Source organism: Rattus norvegicus, chromosome 15 (genome assembly GCF_036323735.1).
Source record: "Rattus norvegicus strain BN/NHsdMcwi chromosome 15, GRCr8, whole genome shotgun sequence".
Lineage (NCBI taxonomy): Eukaryota > Metazoa > Chordata > Mammalia > Rodentia > Muridae > Rattus > Rattus norvegicus.
In genome coordinates, this window is record NC_086033.1 from 100899549 (window position 1) to 100918784 (window position 19236).

At 39.4% G+C, this 19236-nt stretch overlaps 1 protein-coding gene across 2 annotated transcripts in view; it reads left to right on the top strand.

Annotated features, from left to right (window-relative positions):
- Positions 1–19236, top strand: part of Gpc6 (glypican 6) — a 997624-nt gene that overhangs the window by 462134 nt on the left and 516254 nt on the right. For both annotated transcript variants that reach the window (XM_003751533.6, NM_001427433.1), the window contains exon 3: positions 10157–10548. In XM_003751533.6, the coding sequence (XP_003751581.1) occupies positions 10157–10548 (392 nt within the window). The remainder of the gene's footprint in view (positions 1–10156; positions 10549–19236) is intronic.

Sequence of the window (19236 nt, forward strand, 5' to 3'; positions counted from 1 at the left end):
AATAAATTAGGGAAATATAAAATGGCAGAGTTAGCTGACCTGAATAATGCATTAAATATGCATTATTACAATATTAGTTGTGCATTAATTGATGTCCTTAATAACAAATTAACATACTATTATACTATCGATAAATGTTTAATTACATTTTTGAAAATCTAATTTGTTGATGATATTTTCTACCAACATATAATGTCTAAGGATTCTCAACACATATTGGAAGAAAGATAGGACAAGTAATCTTGTAGATTGATATACAGAGTAGGTTTTGAATTATGTTTTACTGTTGAATGGCTGATATGTTTATAATGTCATGGAAATAATTATCACACTCTAAAGAAAAACCATATTTTGTTTTAGGGCATTTGGCAGATTTGCAAGGTATTGAAGAAGTATGCATTTTTATTTTTACTAGTTATAATGAAGGGGAAGTTTACAATGTAGTGGGTGTGGCTGAATGCCTGTGTGCTTGCCTAGGGTTCCTCAGGCATGTTGCACCACAAGAAGTAGAAGTCTAAAAAGCACTCAGAAAAATTTTAATTCAAAAATTAAAAGGAGTTTTTAAAATCTAACATCAAAGTTGGATAGATAACCATTTCTTCTATGGTTTATCTCATATTTTAGATCCCAAGGATAATTTGGGTTTTTGCCTTAAGGCATTTTATAGAAATTTGAACTATAACCTTGAAAGAATTTAAGTTGTCTCACCTTTAAGTCATTAAAACTAACAAGATTGTCTAAAAATTAAAACATTCAAGAACTTATTTCTGTATTTTGTTTACCTTCAAGAGAGAATGTAAGGGTGAGTAAACCTCAGAGCTATCAAACCACATTCTAACGCATGAAAATATTAGAAGAAAAAAACAATAAATTCCAACCTCTTACATGAAAGTCAAGAGACTAATGTTTCAACTATCTTCTTGGCTGCAAAAACATTAAAGCTATAAGAGGCTTTGTTTAATGAATGTATCTTCAAACACCCGAGTGAGAATTTATGACCCCGTGTCCCAGAGTCCAGGAAAACTTTTCTACAATGTGTAGTATGTTTAATGTCTTTGGTGCCACGTATGATCTTTTTTTACATGTTGTTTATCATTTGTGGTTTTCTTCTTGCATCTTTCCCTAGCTCGTGGTCACTGAATGGAAACTGAACAGATTCTCCAAGTACTTCCTGAACAATGTTTATTGGCTTGCTTCTGTTGAAGTCACTAAATAATGGAATAGTCAGGAGGGTTCTGGTGAGGAAACAGCTGTGTGATGTTCCAGTAGTGTCGGCAAGCACGCTGTCTGCTAGCCGGATCCTCAGTCAGCACAGGCGTAATATAGGCATCACATCTTCAGGGTCCCATAATGTTTAAGACAAGCCTGTCCTCCTTTGTGAAAATGTCCCTCAGGGAACCCTGAATTAGGACATCATATTTTTATGTTCCAACAGTCTGCTCATTTCCATCACTTGTAATCCTAATAATTCACTATTTATAAAATCATTAGAAATTCATTCTTTCTATTGTTAAGTTGTACATCACCATAGATGAACCCTGATGGTGGTAGCCTGGCTTTTCCCACATGGCTTTGTCTTGGCCTTGTCATGCTTAAAAGAGCTAGGACCTCATCCTTGTGGTTCTCTTTAGTTGAAAAAAAACCAATACAGATATCCATTATTTTAATGATATCCCATTTCTCTAAATTAAAATTAGCATTAAGCTATGTTAGTGCAGTGTCACAAGACTTAAGTGTACTATCATCAGAGTATGAAGATGTGACTTATATGTAACTTAACACTAATATGAAATATATCCCTATGACTACATATTATTGATAATATAGGTGCTGTTATAAAATGATGCATGTTTACATCTTTCATAAAGTGAGACACATTTTCATTAGATATTTTATCCCTTGCTGAGCTAGGATAAGTTTCATACCCTAGAAAAAAATCTTAGGTTTTACAGTTGAGTCTCTGCTCTAATTGATGCAAACTATTTGTGGAGAATAGAACTCTAGAGATCTGAGCATGCTCCCAATTCCAGTTACCTATATCAACTAATTAATATTAGAGGCAGAAATTATATACACATGAATCATTTTGTAAATAATTTATGTACAACGTTGGAATATGTTTTGCAATTTGAACTTAAGTATAGCTGTATCCACTTTCTTGGGGATTTATAATATTTCCCATTAATTGTTCAGATCACACTGTGAAAATTTGACTAGAGATAAACTACAAAGCCTCTTTCTTCAGGGAACTCTTACTCATCTCTAACATTTTGGAGCTCATGTTTATCTTGGGCATTTCTCTTAACACTGGAAGCCTGTGTTTCCTGTGTTTCAACACAATAAATAATCAAACTCATATCAGACATACATAGAAGTATGTGAGACATATATTTACCAAATTATATGCCATTAAAAGGCAAAGCCATTTACTTCTCAGGCTCTGTGTCTGGGTCATATACATTATTCACTGACCCAAACTCACTTTTAATCTTAACTTAAACTTTCGTATGTTTAGTTTCCTGCTAACTTGTAACAGACAGATGAGAAAGGTAAATATATACATTTTGTTGTTCTCTTTTTCAATTTTAAAGGAGTTTGTCACTTAAAGAACAGAAATGTGATTACAGTAATCCTTCAAATAGTTTTTTTTTTTGGAGCTGGGGACCGAACCCAGGGCCTTGCACTTGCTAGGCAAGCGCTCTACCACTGAGCTAAATCCCCAACCCCCCTTCAAATAGTTTTAATATTATATTCTGTCACTTTGAAATCAGAAAGAACTGCTATGACCCTTGTTACAACACAATCAGTATAATTCATGAATACATAGAAATAAGTTTATATAGAGTAGTAGAAAATGTGAGTTAGAAGAAACAGAAGTAACATCAGCAATAAACTTATATCATACAATGTTTCTAAATAACTATAGATGCTAACTCTCCCTTGTATATAATTTCTACCCATAATATTTGAAAATGTATTGAAAAGGTCTGAATCATACAAAAATTAAATGGTGTTTAAGGAAAATCCCCGAGATGATTTTGCAGAATATCTACTCAAAGTGGATATTCATTCTTCCCTTTATATGCTAGGGATTTTTGAAACTTTATTGTGAAGAACTAAATAATGACAGAGTCCTAGTTATCTGAACCACTAGTATGAAATCGAACCTCTAAAGATAGTTTCCTCAATACAGGACATTTTCCAAAGAAGGGAAGAATTCTGTCTGTGCAAGCATGTAGCTGCATAGAAGTCCAGAAGCTCATACACGGAACTCATGAGACATGCTGAAACTACTCACATGCATGGAAGCAAGCTCTGGCTTAAGAATAGTGCGAGCATTGGGAAAGAGGTCAAGGTCTGACAAAGCATTATTGATAGCACTGATAATGTCACAGTGGGACAGAAGCCACCATGTGTTTTATGTGCAGATGGCTGTGAACTTGGAACGTGGCAGGGTTTAAATTATTATCGGCAAAAAGACTCTTCTTTGGAGGACTATAGGGAAGTGAACCATATTGTTTCTAACTGCCTCTCTGTCTCTCTGTCTCTCTCCCTCTCCCTCTCCCCGCCCACTTGGAACCGGGTTGCATTTAAATGAATACTTAAGTTTAGCTAGCTAGCTCCAATCATTCATTCCCTTCATCAGTTTTTAAGACTATGTAACAGGTACTGTGCATAGAAATTCAACATTGACCTCTAAGGATCTTTTTTCTGAATATCACCTGTGTTATATTTCCTTTTGTTTAAAATATAGCTTGTCATTTAAGAAAAAAATAAGCCCCAAGGATGACAATGTCTCAAACTGTTCTTGGCCAGAGCAGGTAGGGTTAAGGTGGAGAGAGTGGCCACATTCCCCAGAGGACATTGTAAACATTCTTGTTGGCAAACAGAGTGAAGGCTGCTTTGCTGCCCCTGGTAACCAGAAGGCAGTAAGGCTAATTATGTCCTATATATCCCATGGTGCCCTGGGAAGGAGAATTGGATTTAACAGTGCTGACAGTGAGACACCAGAAGTAGAAGAGTAGAATCCAACTGCCAAATGCCATACTGTGTGTGACATTGCATGACATCTTCAAGCCCTAAGCAACAACAATCTCTGCCTTTATTTACTTATAAGATCACAGCCCCTGGCCAGCGGAAGGTCATGGCCCATTGCAGAATCATGTGAGGTTTTGTTGTTGTTTGTTTGCTTGTTTGTCTGTTTATCCTGAAAGTTGAAGACAGATGAAAATGTAGGGCATTGCATATTTCCCTCCGTTAATGCAACGAATTGAATCAGCGTGTTCCTGGCGGAGATATCCTGTTATAGTGTAAGAAAGAGGTTGCCTCTTGAAGGAAGCAGTGTTTTGAGAGCTGACAGACGGCTAGCTGTAAGATAAGGAAGGACACTTCTCTTCAGTTAAGGTTGAAGAAGTTGTGGGGGAGGTGGGTGAGGACTGTGCGGATGTGAATCAGAGAATTCATATGTCATCCCTTCCAAGGCCATTTTATTCTCCCAGACAGTTCCTCATCTGTCCATAGCTAAAGTCTGACTTATCGTGATTTTAGTAGGAGGGAGTGGAAGAGAAGGGATTAAGGAAAGCACAGGATCGGCCTCACCTCTGCACACCTGGTTTCTGTAATCACGTGCAGCTGCAGCTGTTGGGGGTGACAGAGCTTCGGGTTTTTTGACGACTTCTACAATTTTGTAATTTCTCAATGTATACTCAAAGTTCCTTTTAAGCTTGATATTCATGACTTTATTTTAATTATTTATTGTGTGTGTGTGCACATGTGCACATGTGTTTGTATGTGTGTGTGTATGTGTCTGTAGCATACCTATACCTATACCTATGTGCATAGCAAGGTGCTTGTCTCCTTTTACTACATAGATTCTGAGAACCAAGGTGAAGTCGTCAGGCTTAGTGGCCTGGGTTCCTTTACCTGGTGAGCCATCTTGAGGGCCCTGAGTCATTCCCACCACATAGTATTCCCTAAGTATAAGGAACCAGGTATGATCTAGCACCCAAAGCTCCAAGTAAAGACTGTTGGGAGTCTGAGGCCAAGCAGGGCTTCTTGAAATCCTGTCCCAAATACACAAAACTAAAGGACAAAGCATCTGTGGGAGCATAAGAATGGAGACCATGACATAGTGCGCTTTGCCCTTCTGCACACTCTCCATGCTGCCATACGTAGGATACGCCTGTTGTCACTGTTATCACAGCATTCCTGGCTTGACTCTGCCGTGTCCCGCAGCTTATGAATGTTCAGGTGTCTCAACCTCCTTCCCTCTGTCTTCCTTTCCTTTGCTTCTGCATGGGGTTTTCCCCTTAGTCATCCACTTGGGTGCTCCCGTTGAACATTTTCTGAGGTGTACGTAGGGCATCTCTTGGCACCTAGGAGTTGATGCTTTGCTCCTTATCAGGTCTCCCAAGCAGTAAGCATTTTATGCCCTTACTTTCGGAAGATCAGTGTTCTCTGCCATGTCAGCCTGCCCTGCAGAGAGGAGACATTTTCATGGAGCTCTCCCTCCTGATGAATAGAATCCTCCCAAGGCTAATGCTGGCTGGGAAAGTAATTTGTGCACCCATGAAGCTTCCTGAGCCCTGAGCCCTGAACCCTGAGCCCTGAGCTGCCTTTGATCTATATTTTCCAAATGGGAAAGAAAAGAAAATTCAAATAGCATTTTGTTCTCAATGATGAAAATATGTGTTGACTGGAGGTTTTCTCATAGGTGAGCTTTGCCCTTTTCTATTAAACAAAGGATCACAGTGAGGGAGATTGCCTTTTCTTTTTTCTTCACCTGAATTTTATTCTCCTTGATGTCTTAGGATGTAATATTTCATCAGCAAAATAGATGAGAGAACTGTCTTCCAAACCTCGATTTTGTTTTGTTTGCTGAGGAACAAGTATCATCCAAGCAGAAAATACTTAGCTCACGGAGTCACCTTTCGAAGGCAGAAGTCCACAGGCCTGAGGGAGATAAAATATGGAAACTCTTCGATGGAAAATATTTTTACTTCACTATCTTGGAACTGTATTTTCATCACACTTAAAATTTATATTCCCCAATATTGCAATAGCAATATATTGGTGTCTTTCTGAATAAAATATTTAACTTAAATATGTAATGATTTGAACCAAAAGGAACTTCATTCTTGAAGACCAGTCAAGCTAGTAGCAAACTCTACGTGATAGCACATCCCTAGACAAAAATGTTCCTTAGACTCTAATGACCGTTACCTGTCCTCCGTTTCTACTGTGTTCTCTTTGATATAGTGTCTTTTTAAAAGGCACAGACGCACCTGGAACTCATGATCTTTCTAAATTTTTCAAATGCTGAGATAATAGTCATATACCACCAAAGCTTTATTAATAAAATGTCTTTTGAGTCACATGGATTAAATTGCAATATCTTTTTTTTTCTCTGACCTAATTGGTAATATATAATTGCCCACTTAAACATACAATCTCGGTACCATCCATCCCTTAGGAACATTGATAACAACCTGTAAATACACAGAGTAGAATCTTAACATCATCTGTCATGGCTTCTTCCCTCTCTCCGTCTCTGTCCTGTCTTTCCTCTTTCCTCTAGTCTCCTCCTCTTCCTTCAAACTTCTCTCCCGCCCATCCTTCCTTCTCCTCCAATGACAGGCCTCCTTCTATCCTGTACCTGCCCCCCACCTGTACTTTACAAATTCAATGGAGAGGTGATTCTGGTGAAGTCACCTGAGTTCTGAGTCCTTGATAGGCAGCTGTCCTTGGGGCAGTGGAATTAGCATCAAAATGCAGATAACTTCAGGGCAAACCACAACATTTCTCCCTTTTTGTCCAGTTAAAAAGCCTTTTCACTTATATATAAATTGAGTACAATTATTACCATTCTACAATTTATAAAACATACCATATACTCAACACCCAGTCCATCACTATATCAGTTAAACAGAACATTTAGTTATCCATTCCAGCTTAAGAAAGTCTTACAATCTGTATTATATCTTGGCTAGCTTGTATACTACCTGACAACTATCCAATAAAATATGTATATTTAGAGTTAGACAGCCTGATAGGCTATGAGACTATAATGTCTTCAACCCCATCAGAAATCTGGGAATGACCAAATATCTATACACATAGGAAGCCTAATTCTGTACTTAACAATGACACTAATTAGAAATAAGAAAATACACCATAAAATAGAATAAGAAAACTATCTTCTTTTATCCAATCACTTCTACAGTGGGATTATAACCACTATGTTAGAATTCCCTTGTTAGAAGAGGAAAAAAAAAATGCCTTACTGGCATCAACCTTGGTACCAGGAAAATATTGATATTTTCCTATTTAATTTATTAAATACATTTCTGGAGGCAAATAATCTGCCATCTTTGGTGAAGATGGACTTACACTTAGATGCTCCAGCACACCTCCATACCTGTCTGTCTGTTCATCATCTATCATCTATTATCTATCATCTATCTATCATCTATCTATCTAAACATCTATATAAATATCTATCTAAATATCTATCATCTATCTATCATCTATCTATCATCTATCCATCTATCTAAATATCTATCATCTATCGATCTATCTACTATCTACCTATCTATACATCTATAATGTTTCTCTTCTTTGTAAAACTACCCTACACTCTTGATTACTAACTATTCATTGCAGAAGGCACTACACAGTGTTCAATAAATTAAGCTGTAATTCCAAAATCCAACATAATATTTGACATCAAAAAGAAGACAAATGGCTGAGCTGTTCACAGTTCATGATTAAAATATACATTCTAGTCTCATTATATTAGTATTCTTCCATTCATTAATTCTCCCATTCCTTTCTATCTTCTTTCACACTCTTAATACCTCTCACCCTTTTCCTGGGTTAGCACAACCAAGATGTCTGTATTCTTGGTATCGAGATAAAAACGTTTTGCTTAGGATATTTTTATACCTGAATATTGAATATTAATAATTTTATTATACCATTTTAGGACCAACTAGGTAGCTATTTCTGTAAAGGTTTTGTTAGGCATTTGATTTCATAAAGTCTTAAGTCAAAGCTGCATACAATATATGTAATTATCTGCTTCAACCCTCCTTAAAGTTAAAAAGTTTGTCTCTCTTCATCCATGCTTTCTCATCTAAGATTTTCATTGTATCAGTTTATGAGTATGATGATAGTTTGATGCCTATGTATAGTGCAAAATAATTAAAACAAGGTGCTTTCCATTTCCTTTTCTAAATCATTTTTTTTGTAATTTTTGGTTAATACACCATTGTACATGTTTGTGATTGTAATATTTCAATGCATAATCTAATAGGTCCTGATCCAAACAGGAATATTAGTTGTTTATTATTGAGGCTTAGTTATATGTCAAAGTCATTTTACTTTTAGGGAACAAATAAAAATATATTCTGTGGCGTGGCTTGAAGAAAAATTATGTTCTGTCAGCCATGAAGACTAACTAATCTCTTAAATGTTGATACTTCTGTGACAAACAGAATGTCTTCAATTACGGGCAGTAATGTGAAGAAAGAAAAGCTATAGGGAAATACATTACAAATTATGTAAAATTATCTCTTTTTATTAAAATCTTTAAATTGAAAAAAATTCTATTGTAATCGTCATACGTAGCTAACATTGGTAGGGCCAGGAAGCAGTTTCCCAATTACGCATATTTTGTAAATAGTTAATTTTTTTATTAAAATAAAATTCCAATACAAAAACCAAAAGTATTCTTCTTCCGTGAAAGTCAAGTCAATAACATCCTCTGTCACTCGATTGCTTTGGCCTTGTTTGAAACTGCATGAAATAGGTATGATCAGTATAGACGTGAATTAATTATCTCGAAGACGTTGATCACATATAAATCTGGATGGAACTTCTAGACTCCAATTCTCACCCAGCCAACTTCTGAGGAAACAAACCAAATTAGTTTCTAGAGATGCTACAGAGGAAGCTTCAACAACTTTCCTTTCTGTGCTTGGGAAAGAACTGCCCCGGGCTCACGAAGAAAAGTTGTTTTCTAGTTTCCACTTGCAGCCCTTGAAGTCTGTGGGCCTTCATTTGTCCTCGTACCTACGAGAAAGGACACAGCTTCCGGGGACAGAGAGAGATGAGACACCGCAGCACGGTCACCGTGCTGTTGGAAACATGTCCTGATAAACTCAAAGGATCTTCTCATCTTAGCCCCTTCTCACCCAATTTACACTCGGAAAATGGGATGGAAACCTTAGAGCTGTTTTCCTCAGGAGCTTGTTCTTGAAGGACTTCTGTGCTTGTGCACCTCTCACGAGCGTGAACTGCCTCTTTCCACAGCCGGAAGGAAGCAAGGCTTGCTGTGTCCGCTACCTGTAATCTCCATTTGAGGCTAAGTGAGTGTCCCCGGAAATTTAGAAACGCTAACAGGAGCATATTACATTGTGGCCATCTTCATTGTGTTCTTTACAGCTTTAGAGTTAAGGGACGTAATGTCCCGTGTTTCTGAACATTGTCAGCTGATTGGTTGACAGAATTAGTGTCCAAAATAGTAAATTAACTTTGGCACACCTTTTCCCAAATGCAAGCAGTTTAAGTGAGTTGTGACCTAATGCTATCCCAATACTGGAGAAGGGGAGGAGGTGTGTTTATTGGTGTGCACTGGCTATTATGTTAAGGATGAACCTTTGCGGTCTATTTTGTGTTGAATTTCTCTCACATCCTGAGATTTTTTTTTTCTAAAATTTAATAATACTTGGAAGAACAATTGAGTTTATTTTTAGAAAGGCATTAATTGGTAATCTCCTAATATTAAATGGTGTGTTTTAAACTAGAAATCATGGGGTCCTATGCTTTCTTTGTGTAGTAGAAAATAACACATGTAAATCAAGCTCGTTGCTCTCAGTGTTCTATTAACGACGTAATCATAGGATTGTTTTCCCTGAACAGCTGTGCATTCAAAGTGCTTGTGTGGAAACAAGAAAACAGCTCAGCGGTAGAGCACTTGCCTACCATATGCGAGGGCCTAGGTTTGAGTCACCGTCAAATAAAGAAAACAGCCACCAAATAAACATCACCAGAAAAATAAATCTACAAGTAGTTATGGCTATTAAACTAAGTCGTGATCTTAGATTTTTCTACAGATCATCCGTTTGCTTATGACAGTTTCTTATTTGCTCTCCAGAGTTTTTCCGAGAGCTGCTGGAAAATGCAGAGAAGTCCCTAAACGACATGTTTGTCCGGACCTACGGGATGCTGTACATGCAGAATTCGGAGGTATTCCAGGACCTCTTCACTGAGCTAAAGAGGTACTACACAGGGGGTAACGTCAACTTGGAGGAGATGCTCAATGACTTCTGGGCTCGGCTCCTGGAGCGGATGTTCCAGCTGATAAACCCCCAGTATCACTTCAGCGAGGACTATCTGGAATGCGTAAGCAAGTACACAGACCAGCTGAAGCCTTTTGGAGATGTGCCACGGAAACTGAAGATTCAGGTCACCCGCGCCTTCATTGCGGCTCGCACCTTCGTCCAGGGCCTGACTGTGGGCAGAGAAGTTGCCAACCGAGTTTCCAAGGTAACGGAGAGCATGCTGCCTCTCTACTTGTTCTTCTTTTCCTTAAGAAATTAGGTTTATAAAACAAATTAAGGCAAAAATTCAATACCCAGTGGTGTCTGTTCTTAAAGGCATTAAGTGCGCCCCCAAGCTTAATTCTGATTTTTCCCCCTTTGTAAAAGAAAAGGAATTCCAAGCCATTCCGTATGGTTTGGCAATCTTCAATGTAGGTGAGTTTTCATGGATGATACTATTTAAGCAAGATGGCTTACAACTGGTCTCACCACATCCAGGTGTAGAGGATGATAAGCAGTTACAGGACGCTCCACTCGGGCTCTAGTCCTCCAGTAAACAAAGGACATGTTCTCCAGAGATGCTGAAGGGAGACACAGGATAGGGGCACTTGCTGTCTCATCTTTATCAGTGTTAGGGCTCCTCAATGGTGCGAATGGAGCCCTTGCTTGGCACGGGTGGAGGGAGGAGAAGCACCTTAGGACCGGTGGATACAAAGTATCGGTTCTGCCCGGTGGTTCTTTGCTTATCTGTTTGTAATTCCACGTCCTGTGTCAGGTTGGACTTATGGAAAAGATAAATCACTAATCCATCCACTTCAGGGCCTTTCCCTGAGGATAACGTCAGTAAACCTTTAATGCAAGCGATCCTTCTGGGCCACTGGCTTCCGACATTGACCATTTCCTGTGCGGAGCAAATCTGCTTTCGTTTACGCGCTGCCTTGACATTTAACTGCTCTTAGGAGGTGGACCTGCCCATTTAGGAGGTCAGCCCTACAAACAGCCTAAAAGATGATTTATATGAGAAGTACAGAGGAAACAATATATATAAACGTCGGCTGGTATTCCATCTCTTAAAGAAGGTCATATTTGTACAAAGATTATTGCCAAACAGTACTTTTTATTGCAGGAGTGTGGCCAAGAGCCACCAAGCGTTTTCTTTCTTTGTTCTTCTTTTTTTTAATTTCTTTTTAGTACTTCCCAGAAATGTTTTGTTGTTGTTGTTCGACCTTCCTTCCTTCCTTCCTCCCTCCCTCCCTCCCTTCCTTCTTTTCTTCCTTCCATCCATCCTTTCCTTCTGCCTGCCTGTATACCTTCAGGCAAGAGGAAGGCACCAGGTCACATTATAGATGGTCATTAGCCACCTCGTGGTTGCCGGGAATTGGCCTCTGGAAGTCCATCCAGGCTTAACCTGTAAGCCATCTGCTCAGCCCTCTTTCTTTCTATCTCATTATTTACATTTTGGCACAAAGACGGTATAGTCTATATTTTTAAAAAATATTTCTCTATGGAATGACTTGTAAAACTCCTAGCAATCCCTTTCTACAAAATTACCAGTTTCTAAAAAGTTACAGCATATGGAAGCATTTTTTTAAAAAATGCTTTTAAAGTGATTTTTTACAAGGAATGAAATGATATAAAAGGTCATCTATCAAGGATGTTTAGTGCAGTTTTTTATTGGATACCAACAATATTTGACCTATGGAAGGAACAAGTTTTTTAGAAGTGGTTTAATAGGAAAGCAGTCAAGTGGCACTCCAAGAGGATATTATTCCCAGCTTTGGCCTGTTAAATATGAGGAAGAATAAATACAAAAGGTATATTCTATATGCCCTGACAAAGATATATCTTGCTTTTAAAAAAATAAATGTAATTAAATTATGATTCAATACATCGAGGTAAAATCTAGTCACTGAAGCTTTCACCTTCGTTGGAGTTTGAAGTGTACATATGAAGTATGAGGTGAGAAGCACGGATCTGTGTGCACACTCAGTGTGAGCACTCAGTGTGAGCATTCAGTATGAGCGCTCAGTGTGAGCACTAAGTGTCAGCATTCAGTGTGAGCACTCAGTGTGAGCACTCAGTGTGAGCATTCAGTGTCAGCATTCAGTGTGAGCATTCAGTATGAGCGCTCAGTGTGAGCATTCAGTATGAGCGCTCAGTGTGAGCACTAAGTGTGAGCATTCAGTGTGAGCACTCAGTGTGAGCACTCAGTGTCAGCATTCAGTGTGAGCACTCAGTGTCAGCATTCAGTGTGAGCATTCAGTGCCTGCACTGTGTGTGCAGTGTTCTGCTCATTTGTGCTGCTTCTGCCTAAGTGTAAATAACATCTGGACTCAACTCAACATATATCATGATCTGGAAAGGTTCCAAGTAGGTAAAAAGTATTCATTCTCCTGTAAAGTATCTAAGGAGCCAAAGGGAAGGTTGTCTACTGAGTGTTTTCACTTGTTTCTCAGAGGTAGGTACTAGTAACCATGCAGGGTTCTTGCCTAGGTTTTCACAGAACGGTGTGATCTGGGGTCTCCAATTACCAATCTCTGACCTGTCCGTCTTTTTGATGAAGGGCATCAGGGACCAACCACGAATAGAGAGATACCTTTAGATATTTTAAGAATTCATGAGTTGTATCCCACAAAGCCAACTTTTTCCTTAAGACACAACTGGAGAGGTTTGGAATGTAGTTTGTGGTTCATATAATGTAAAACATAACTGTCCTCTCCAGAGCTTGGCTTGACTGACCTGGGTTGGAGATAAAGTTAAGCTGACATGTAACCAGAGATGGGAATGTAGGTGAAAGGTATGTGAAAGTCAGATGCAACTTCTCTTCAAAGAAACTGAGCAATTTCTACCAATTTATGACTCAAAAATCTTAGGGTTTTTCACTTTTTTTCGAACTTTCCAGATAATCTATTGTAGATTAGAAATGTATCCACTAATTCCCGAGTGTATAGATGGGCGACTTTCCGATTTTCTTTTTTCCATTTTCTTTTCTTTCTTTTCTGTATGTAAATTTGTTTTGTCCAACTTCAATGTTTTTTTTCATTTTGTTTTATACTTTTGTTATATTACATTTTCTTCTATAAGAAATGAAATGTATCCATTTGTCCTATAACTGACCTTCAACCACTTTGTAAATTATAACTAAGGTTAACTGCATTGAGAGGCAGAGAAAGAATTGAGTTTGAAGTGTAAGCCCTGTTCAGATCTGAAGTGTCTCCATGCTCTGCTAATGGAAGGGCTTGAAGTTGATCGTATGGTGGCAGAAGTTTCAAGATCTAGGTAAAAGTTCTCTTGGGGCATAGGATGCTGTTGCCATTGTGTTTTGAGAATCCCACCCCTCTAGGGTCTCATTTTATTTTCAGTGACAACTTAAGTGTTTGAAGGCATCATTAATAGCTTTTAATTAATTGTTTTGACTGGGAAATGTAATTGTTTGGCAAAACACAGGAGGGCGAGACAAATGTTTTGACAACATAATAGGGAAATTTCTTTGCAAAGAGTTGAAGATTAATTTGTTAGCCTCAACAGAATCATTTTTTAAACTTGTGCTTGCCATTTTGCAGATATAAATGATGCTTTCCCTAGCCTTAAAATTTGGCAAATGTATTTTGACTACAGCTGAAGCTCTGGATGCAGCATTCTATGATTCTCCAATGAATAGCTGTGATCAGTGAACCAGGGTTTATTTTCTGTATAAATTACCATTTTTGAGTATGCCAAGAGCTGCCAAAATACGGAGTGTCAGGATCGTTCTTTCTTTTCTACGCCTAACATAACACCTTTACTTTAGCTAAACAAATTGAAAACACCTGTCTCGTTGAATGCATCCATACCATATGCCTACCGCTCTTCCCTAGAATAATTCTGTATATGTGTCCAAGGAGACATGTAGAAAAATGTCCTAAAAAGGCATTTTGAACAGACATGCAACAAGAAACATCTCAATTGCCACATTTATCCAATGTGAACAGTGGTCTCCCCACGTGATTCCATCACGTGGGGCACAGAAGTACGTGAACTACACCACGGTCACTGAGCGAAAACATAATCTCATTTCAAGAAGAAAATACCCAAATGGTCAAAGATGACATACCATTTATGCAAAGCACAAACAATGGGAAGCTAAGCAATACTAATCAGGAGAGTATAAAAATAATAAATAAACATATGTATTCAGAAACTTCAGACGTAAGAGGAAAAACACACAATGGAATAAATTATGTTGTAATCATAGAGCAATGAAAGATCCACTGGAACTCTTGAAGTTATTTCTCTTACATATGGTGTTTCCGTGTAACACACGTATGTAAGATTATTCTATCAAAGAAATAAATGTAAAAATAATTCTTTACCCGTTGTCTAATGGTGACTCGTTTTGCCTGTACTTGTGATCAGTGAGCTAGGAATGTAGGTAAACTCTCCCCTCACCACACCCCTTAACTTGCTAACCCTTCTCTGGACTATGCTTAATAACGTTTGGTGGATATAGCAGGCAGAACTCTAAAACTAAATGTTTAAACCAGCCTTGATAATGTAGCATTTACTACGTTAGAGCAATGGATGCAGACTAGGTTTTCATCCTTCTTCACTGTACTAAAGAGCTGTACACCCGTTAGTGGGCAGAAACGTGGGTGCAAACAGCTACCCTGAAAGGTTTTGCAGGATTCGTGCACATTACGCAGGGTTTCCTAGCAGAGATCTTAACTGAGTGTCTGGTTACACGAAGTTTCTGTCAGTCCTCACAGAGGCAAATATGGGGATTACTTTGGTGTCTTGCCTGGTCCACAGTGATGCCACTTACAGACAAGAAGACTTTACTTTTTCTCTTTATTCATTTTCTGAGAGGGAGATGGCGGGGTAAGTCTGTAACTAACGTCAGTACTGACACATAGTGAGAAGCAGGAGTCCTCTGGGGCACACTGAGCAGCCATCATAACTGAGTTAGTGAGTTCTATGCTAGGGAGAAACAGTCAAACCAAACCAGATGTGTGGACGGTGCTTTAGGAACACTATCCATGATTCTCCTCCTGCTGATGTACACACATTCACAAATGGAGGTATGAGCACAGACACGTACACCACAGCCCCATAATTTTCTTTGGTAAAAGCTGAGAATTGTGCCAAGGGCAGTCACAGCGACTGTGCAAGTCATATCATTGATTTATTTTATGGACATTGAGTCAAGAGCAGAGCTGAAATCCATTGCACCTGAAGCATCGACAAACACTGTCGTCTCTCTGGTCTTTTCTTTCTTCACTGTGAAAGGCAGGCGTGGTTCCAGGCGTCAGGAAGACTGTTTCCTGACAGGTCATGATTGTAGAATGTGAGGTCAAGGAAGTGAGTCATGGACCACAGTGAACATCTTGTCAGGCCTCTCTGATCGTGGTGGATAACCACTCCGCAGAAAGCACTGTGTAGTATATTCCTGGAGGAGATTGTACTCTGTTTGTCTTTTTGCTTGGATATTTTCTTTACTTACATTTCAAATGTTATCCCCTTTCCCGATTTGTCCTCTGCAATCCCCTATCCCTTCCCCTGCCCCTGCTTCTATGAGTGTTCCCCCACCCACCCACTCCCTCCTATCTCCCTGCCCTGGCATTCCTCTACATGGGGGCATTGAGCCTTCACAGGGCCAAGGGCCTCTCCTCCATTGATGCCCTACAAGGGCCTCCTCTGCTACATATGTGGCTGGAGCCATGGGTCACTCCATGTGTCCTCTTTGGTTGCTGGTTTAGTTTCAGGGAACTCTGGGAGCTCTGGGGGGTCTGGTTCATTGATAATAATGTTCTTCCTACGAGGTTCCAAACACCTTCAGCTCCTTCAGTCCTTTCTCTAACTCCTCCATTGGGGGCCCCGTTTTCAGTACAATGGTTGGTTGAGAGCATCTGACTCTGTATTCTATTTTAATATCTGAAGTTTGGAAATTTTTAAGATATAAAATAAGACCCCTAAGAGCATCTGAATTATTAGTCCCCTTCTTTCTGTGGTGATGTTTGAATAGAGTTGATTCTGTGACGTGTTCTAGAACTGAAGAGGACGACGAAAAGCCCTTGAATGGATGAATCCTCTTCACTGTTCATCAGTGGTTTGTGTATTTGCTTCTGTGATCAGTGCTTACTCAATGGACCAATAAAACCTGTGTTATATAGGGTTAGAATAGGGATGCCTTTTGAAATTATCAATAATGCTTTTACATTTTCAACTTCAAAAATACTTCTCTCAAACATTACATCCTGACCTCCGTTTCCCTCCTTTTACCCTCTCCACCCCATCCAAGCTCTCCCTGAAATTCCTTCCCTACACTCCTCCACCCTCCAGCCCCTTCCACTCCTCCCTGCACGCTCCCATCTCTCCTCCAGTTCCACTTCTCTCCTATTTCAACTTTCAAGGCAATCTAAGCATTGTGCCCTTGAAGTCATATGATGTTTTGTGAAAATTGGACATTATATCATTATATTTGGAAGGTGCTTTGCACAGGGTTAACACATAATTTCATAATAAAATAGTAAGAAAGCCTGGTGTGGTGGTGCACATCTGCAATCTAACACTTCGGAAGCAGAGGCCAGAAGTGTAAGGGGTTCAAGGTCATTCTCATCTACACAGCATGTGTGGAAAGTATCTGGGCTCCAAAAGATCCTTTCTTAAAACAGTGTCTTTCATCCTAAGAAGCACAGCATCCGCATGGCGTATTAAAGCGATTCGCTGAAAATGGATGGTTTTACCCTGTCCTGGGTTCTGTGATTAGCTTCAGAAATGACAAGAGAACAGAATCTAGGTGTCATGGACAGTATCGAACTCTCCTCTTCTACTAATTGCAAATGGGATAGATTACTTTGGAATCTGGAGAAGTAAGAGAAAGGATAGATCCCGATTGAAAGAACTTGATCACTTCTACTAAAGTCGTTCTATCCCTTACTAATTTTAAGATTTCTTGAAAGGTGGATGGCCAAGGAGATAGAAAATTGGAAAGTGACTGAGGTAAGAGAGTAAAGGACGCAGTCAATGAAACCATTAATTTCCAATCCATTAAAAGCTCTTTGCATGGCCTCCTTCTCATTCTTTTTTGAGCTATGTCTATTTTAAATAACTTATGCTTGAATCATGTTATTTGATTTTAAAGTTATATTACCATTATAATTCCATTAAAATAGGCACCTTTCTTCCTGATGAATTCATTTTTAGCATTTTACTCATTTTGGAGAGTAAAGGAGGACTTGACTGTAAATAAGAAAGGCTTGGGAACGGAAGCTCTTGCTCTCCTGCCCCCAGCAACAGTCAAGTTCTGCTTATGGTTCTTTCATATGGATGACTACAGTAACTTACCATTTGTCTGGTCTTTATGAAACTACAGCCACATTAAAGATTCTTCTCAGTAAACCTTTGTTTGGTGTGTTTTATGTGGTAAGCAATTTTGTTTTCTTGAGCTGCAAAGAATAAGCAAATTAATGTGTTTGCAACTATTAATGAGAGAATAAGAAATGAAAACAATTTTCATATTCTGAGAATACAGCGCAATGAATGTTTTAGGAATAGAGAAGAACTTAGTATACTCTGAGCTTGTAACTGACATGGTGAGGACTATGCTGTTGTTTGGTAGATGATAAGGACACATTTACGGATGCTTTCAGCAGAGGCAGAAGCTAAGCAGTAGTGCAGAGGTATGAAGGGATGCTTCAAAGAGAAAGGACTGAAGTAGTTGAAGGGATTTGCAACCCCATAAGAAGAACAACAATATCAACCAACCAGACCCCTCAGAGCTCCCAGGGACTAAACCACCAACAGATAAGAACACATGGACAGACCCATGGCTCCAGCTGTGTATGTGGGAGAGGATGGCCCTCTCAGGCATTAATGAGAGGATAGACCCTTGGTCCTGTCAAGGCTCGATGCCCCAGTGTAGGTAAATGTCAGAACAAGCAGGGAGGTGGGAAGGTAGGGGAGCACCCTCATGGAGGCAGGGGGAGGGGGAATGGAATAAGGGGTTGCCAGAGGGGAAACTTGGAAAGGGGATAACATTTAAAATATAAATCAATAAAAATTTCCAATAAAAATACATCTTAAAAGGTATAATAAACCAGTGACTTATGGGGAGAAAAGATGAGATTCAAGTGTGTGGCATCCTAAGGCGTGAAGTACAAAGCAATGGCTAGGAAGAGATAAGCCTGGAGATTTAAGTGGGACTTACGAGTTAAAATCACAAGGTTCAACAATTACTTTGTACAAATCTCTTCTGCCTGAGTAATTTACTTTTAAAGACCTAAGAATGGTTCAGTAGGTAAGGGTAACTTCTACCAAGCCTTAAGATATGGGTTGCATCCATTGGAAAAGAACTGACTCTTCTTTTGACACATCCTCCATGACAAGCATCTCTATTCTCTCTCTCTCTCCCTCCCTCTCTCTCTCTCTCTCTCTCTCTCTCTCTCTCTCCCTCCCTCCCTCCCTCCCTCCCTCCCCCCTTTCTCCCTCTCTCTCTCTCCCCCTCCCTCCCTCCCTCTTTCTCTCTCTCTCTCTCTCTCTCTCTCTCTTTCTCTCCCTCCCTCCCTCCCTCCCTCCCCCTTTCTCCCCCCCCCTCTCTCTCTCTTTCTCTCTCTCTCCCCCTCCCTCCCTCCCCCCTTTCTCCCTCTCTCTCTCTCTCTCTCTCTCTCTCTCTCTCTCTCACACACACACACACACACACACGTTAATAGGTATAGAATTAATACAATCTTTCTGTACAGAGAACCATTCAAATGCTTTTGAACGGCAAACACATGCAGTTCACCTCCACGAACCAACAACATGACCAATAAGGAATGAAAATGAATGCCCTGGCCCTTAAGGAGGTGTCATAATTCCAACAACAGTGAAATTCAGGTAAAATATCACGCCATCCAGGATAAAGGAGATGTGTCTTGGAATCTTGGAGAAAGCAAGA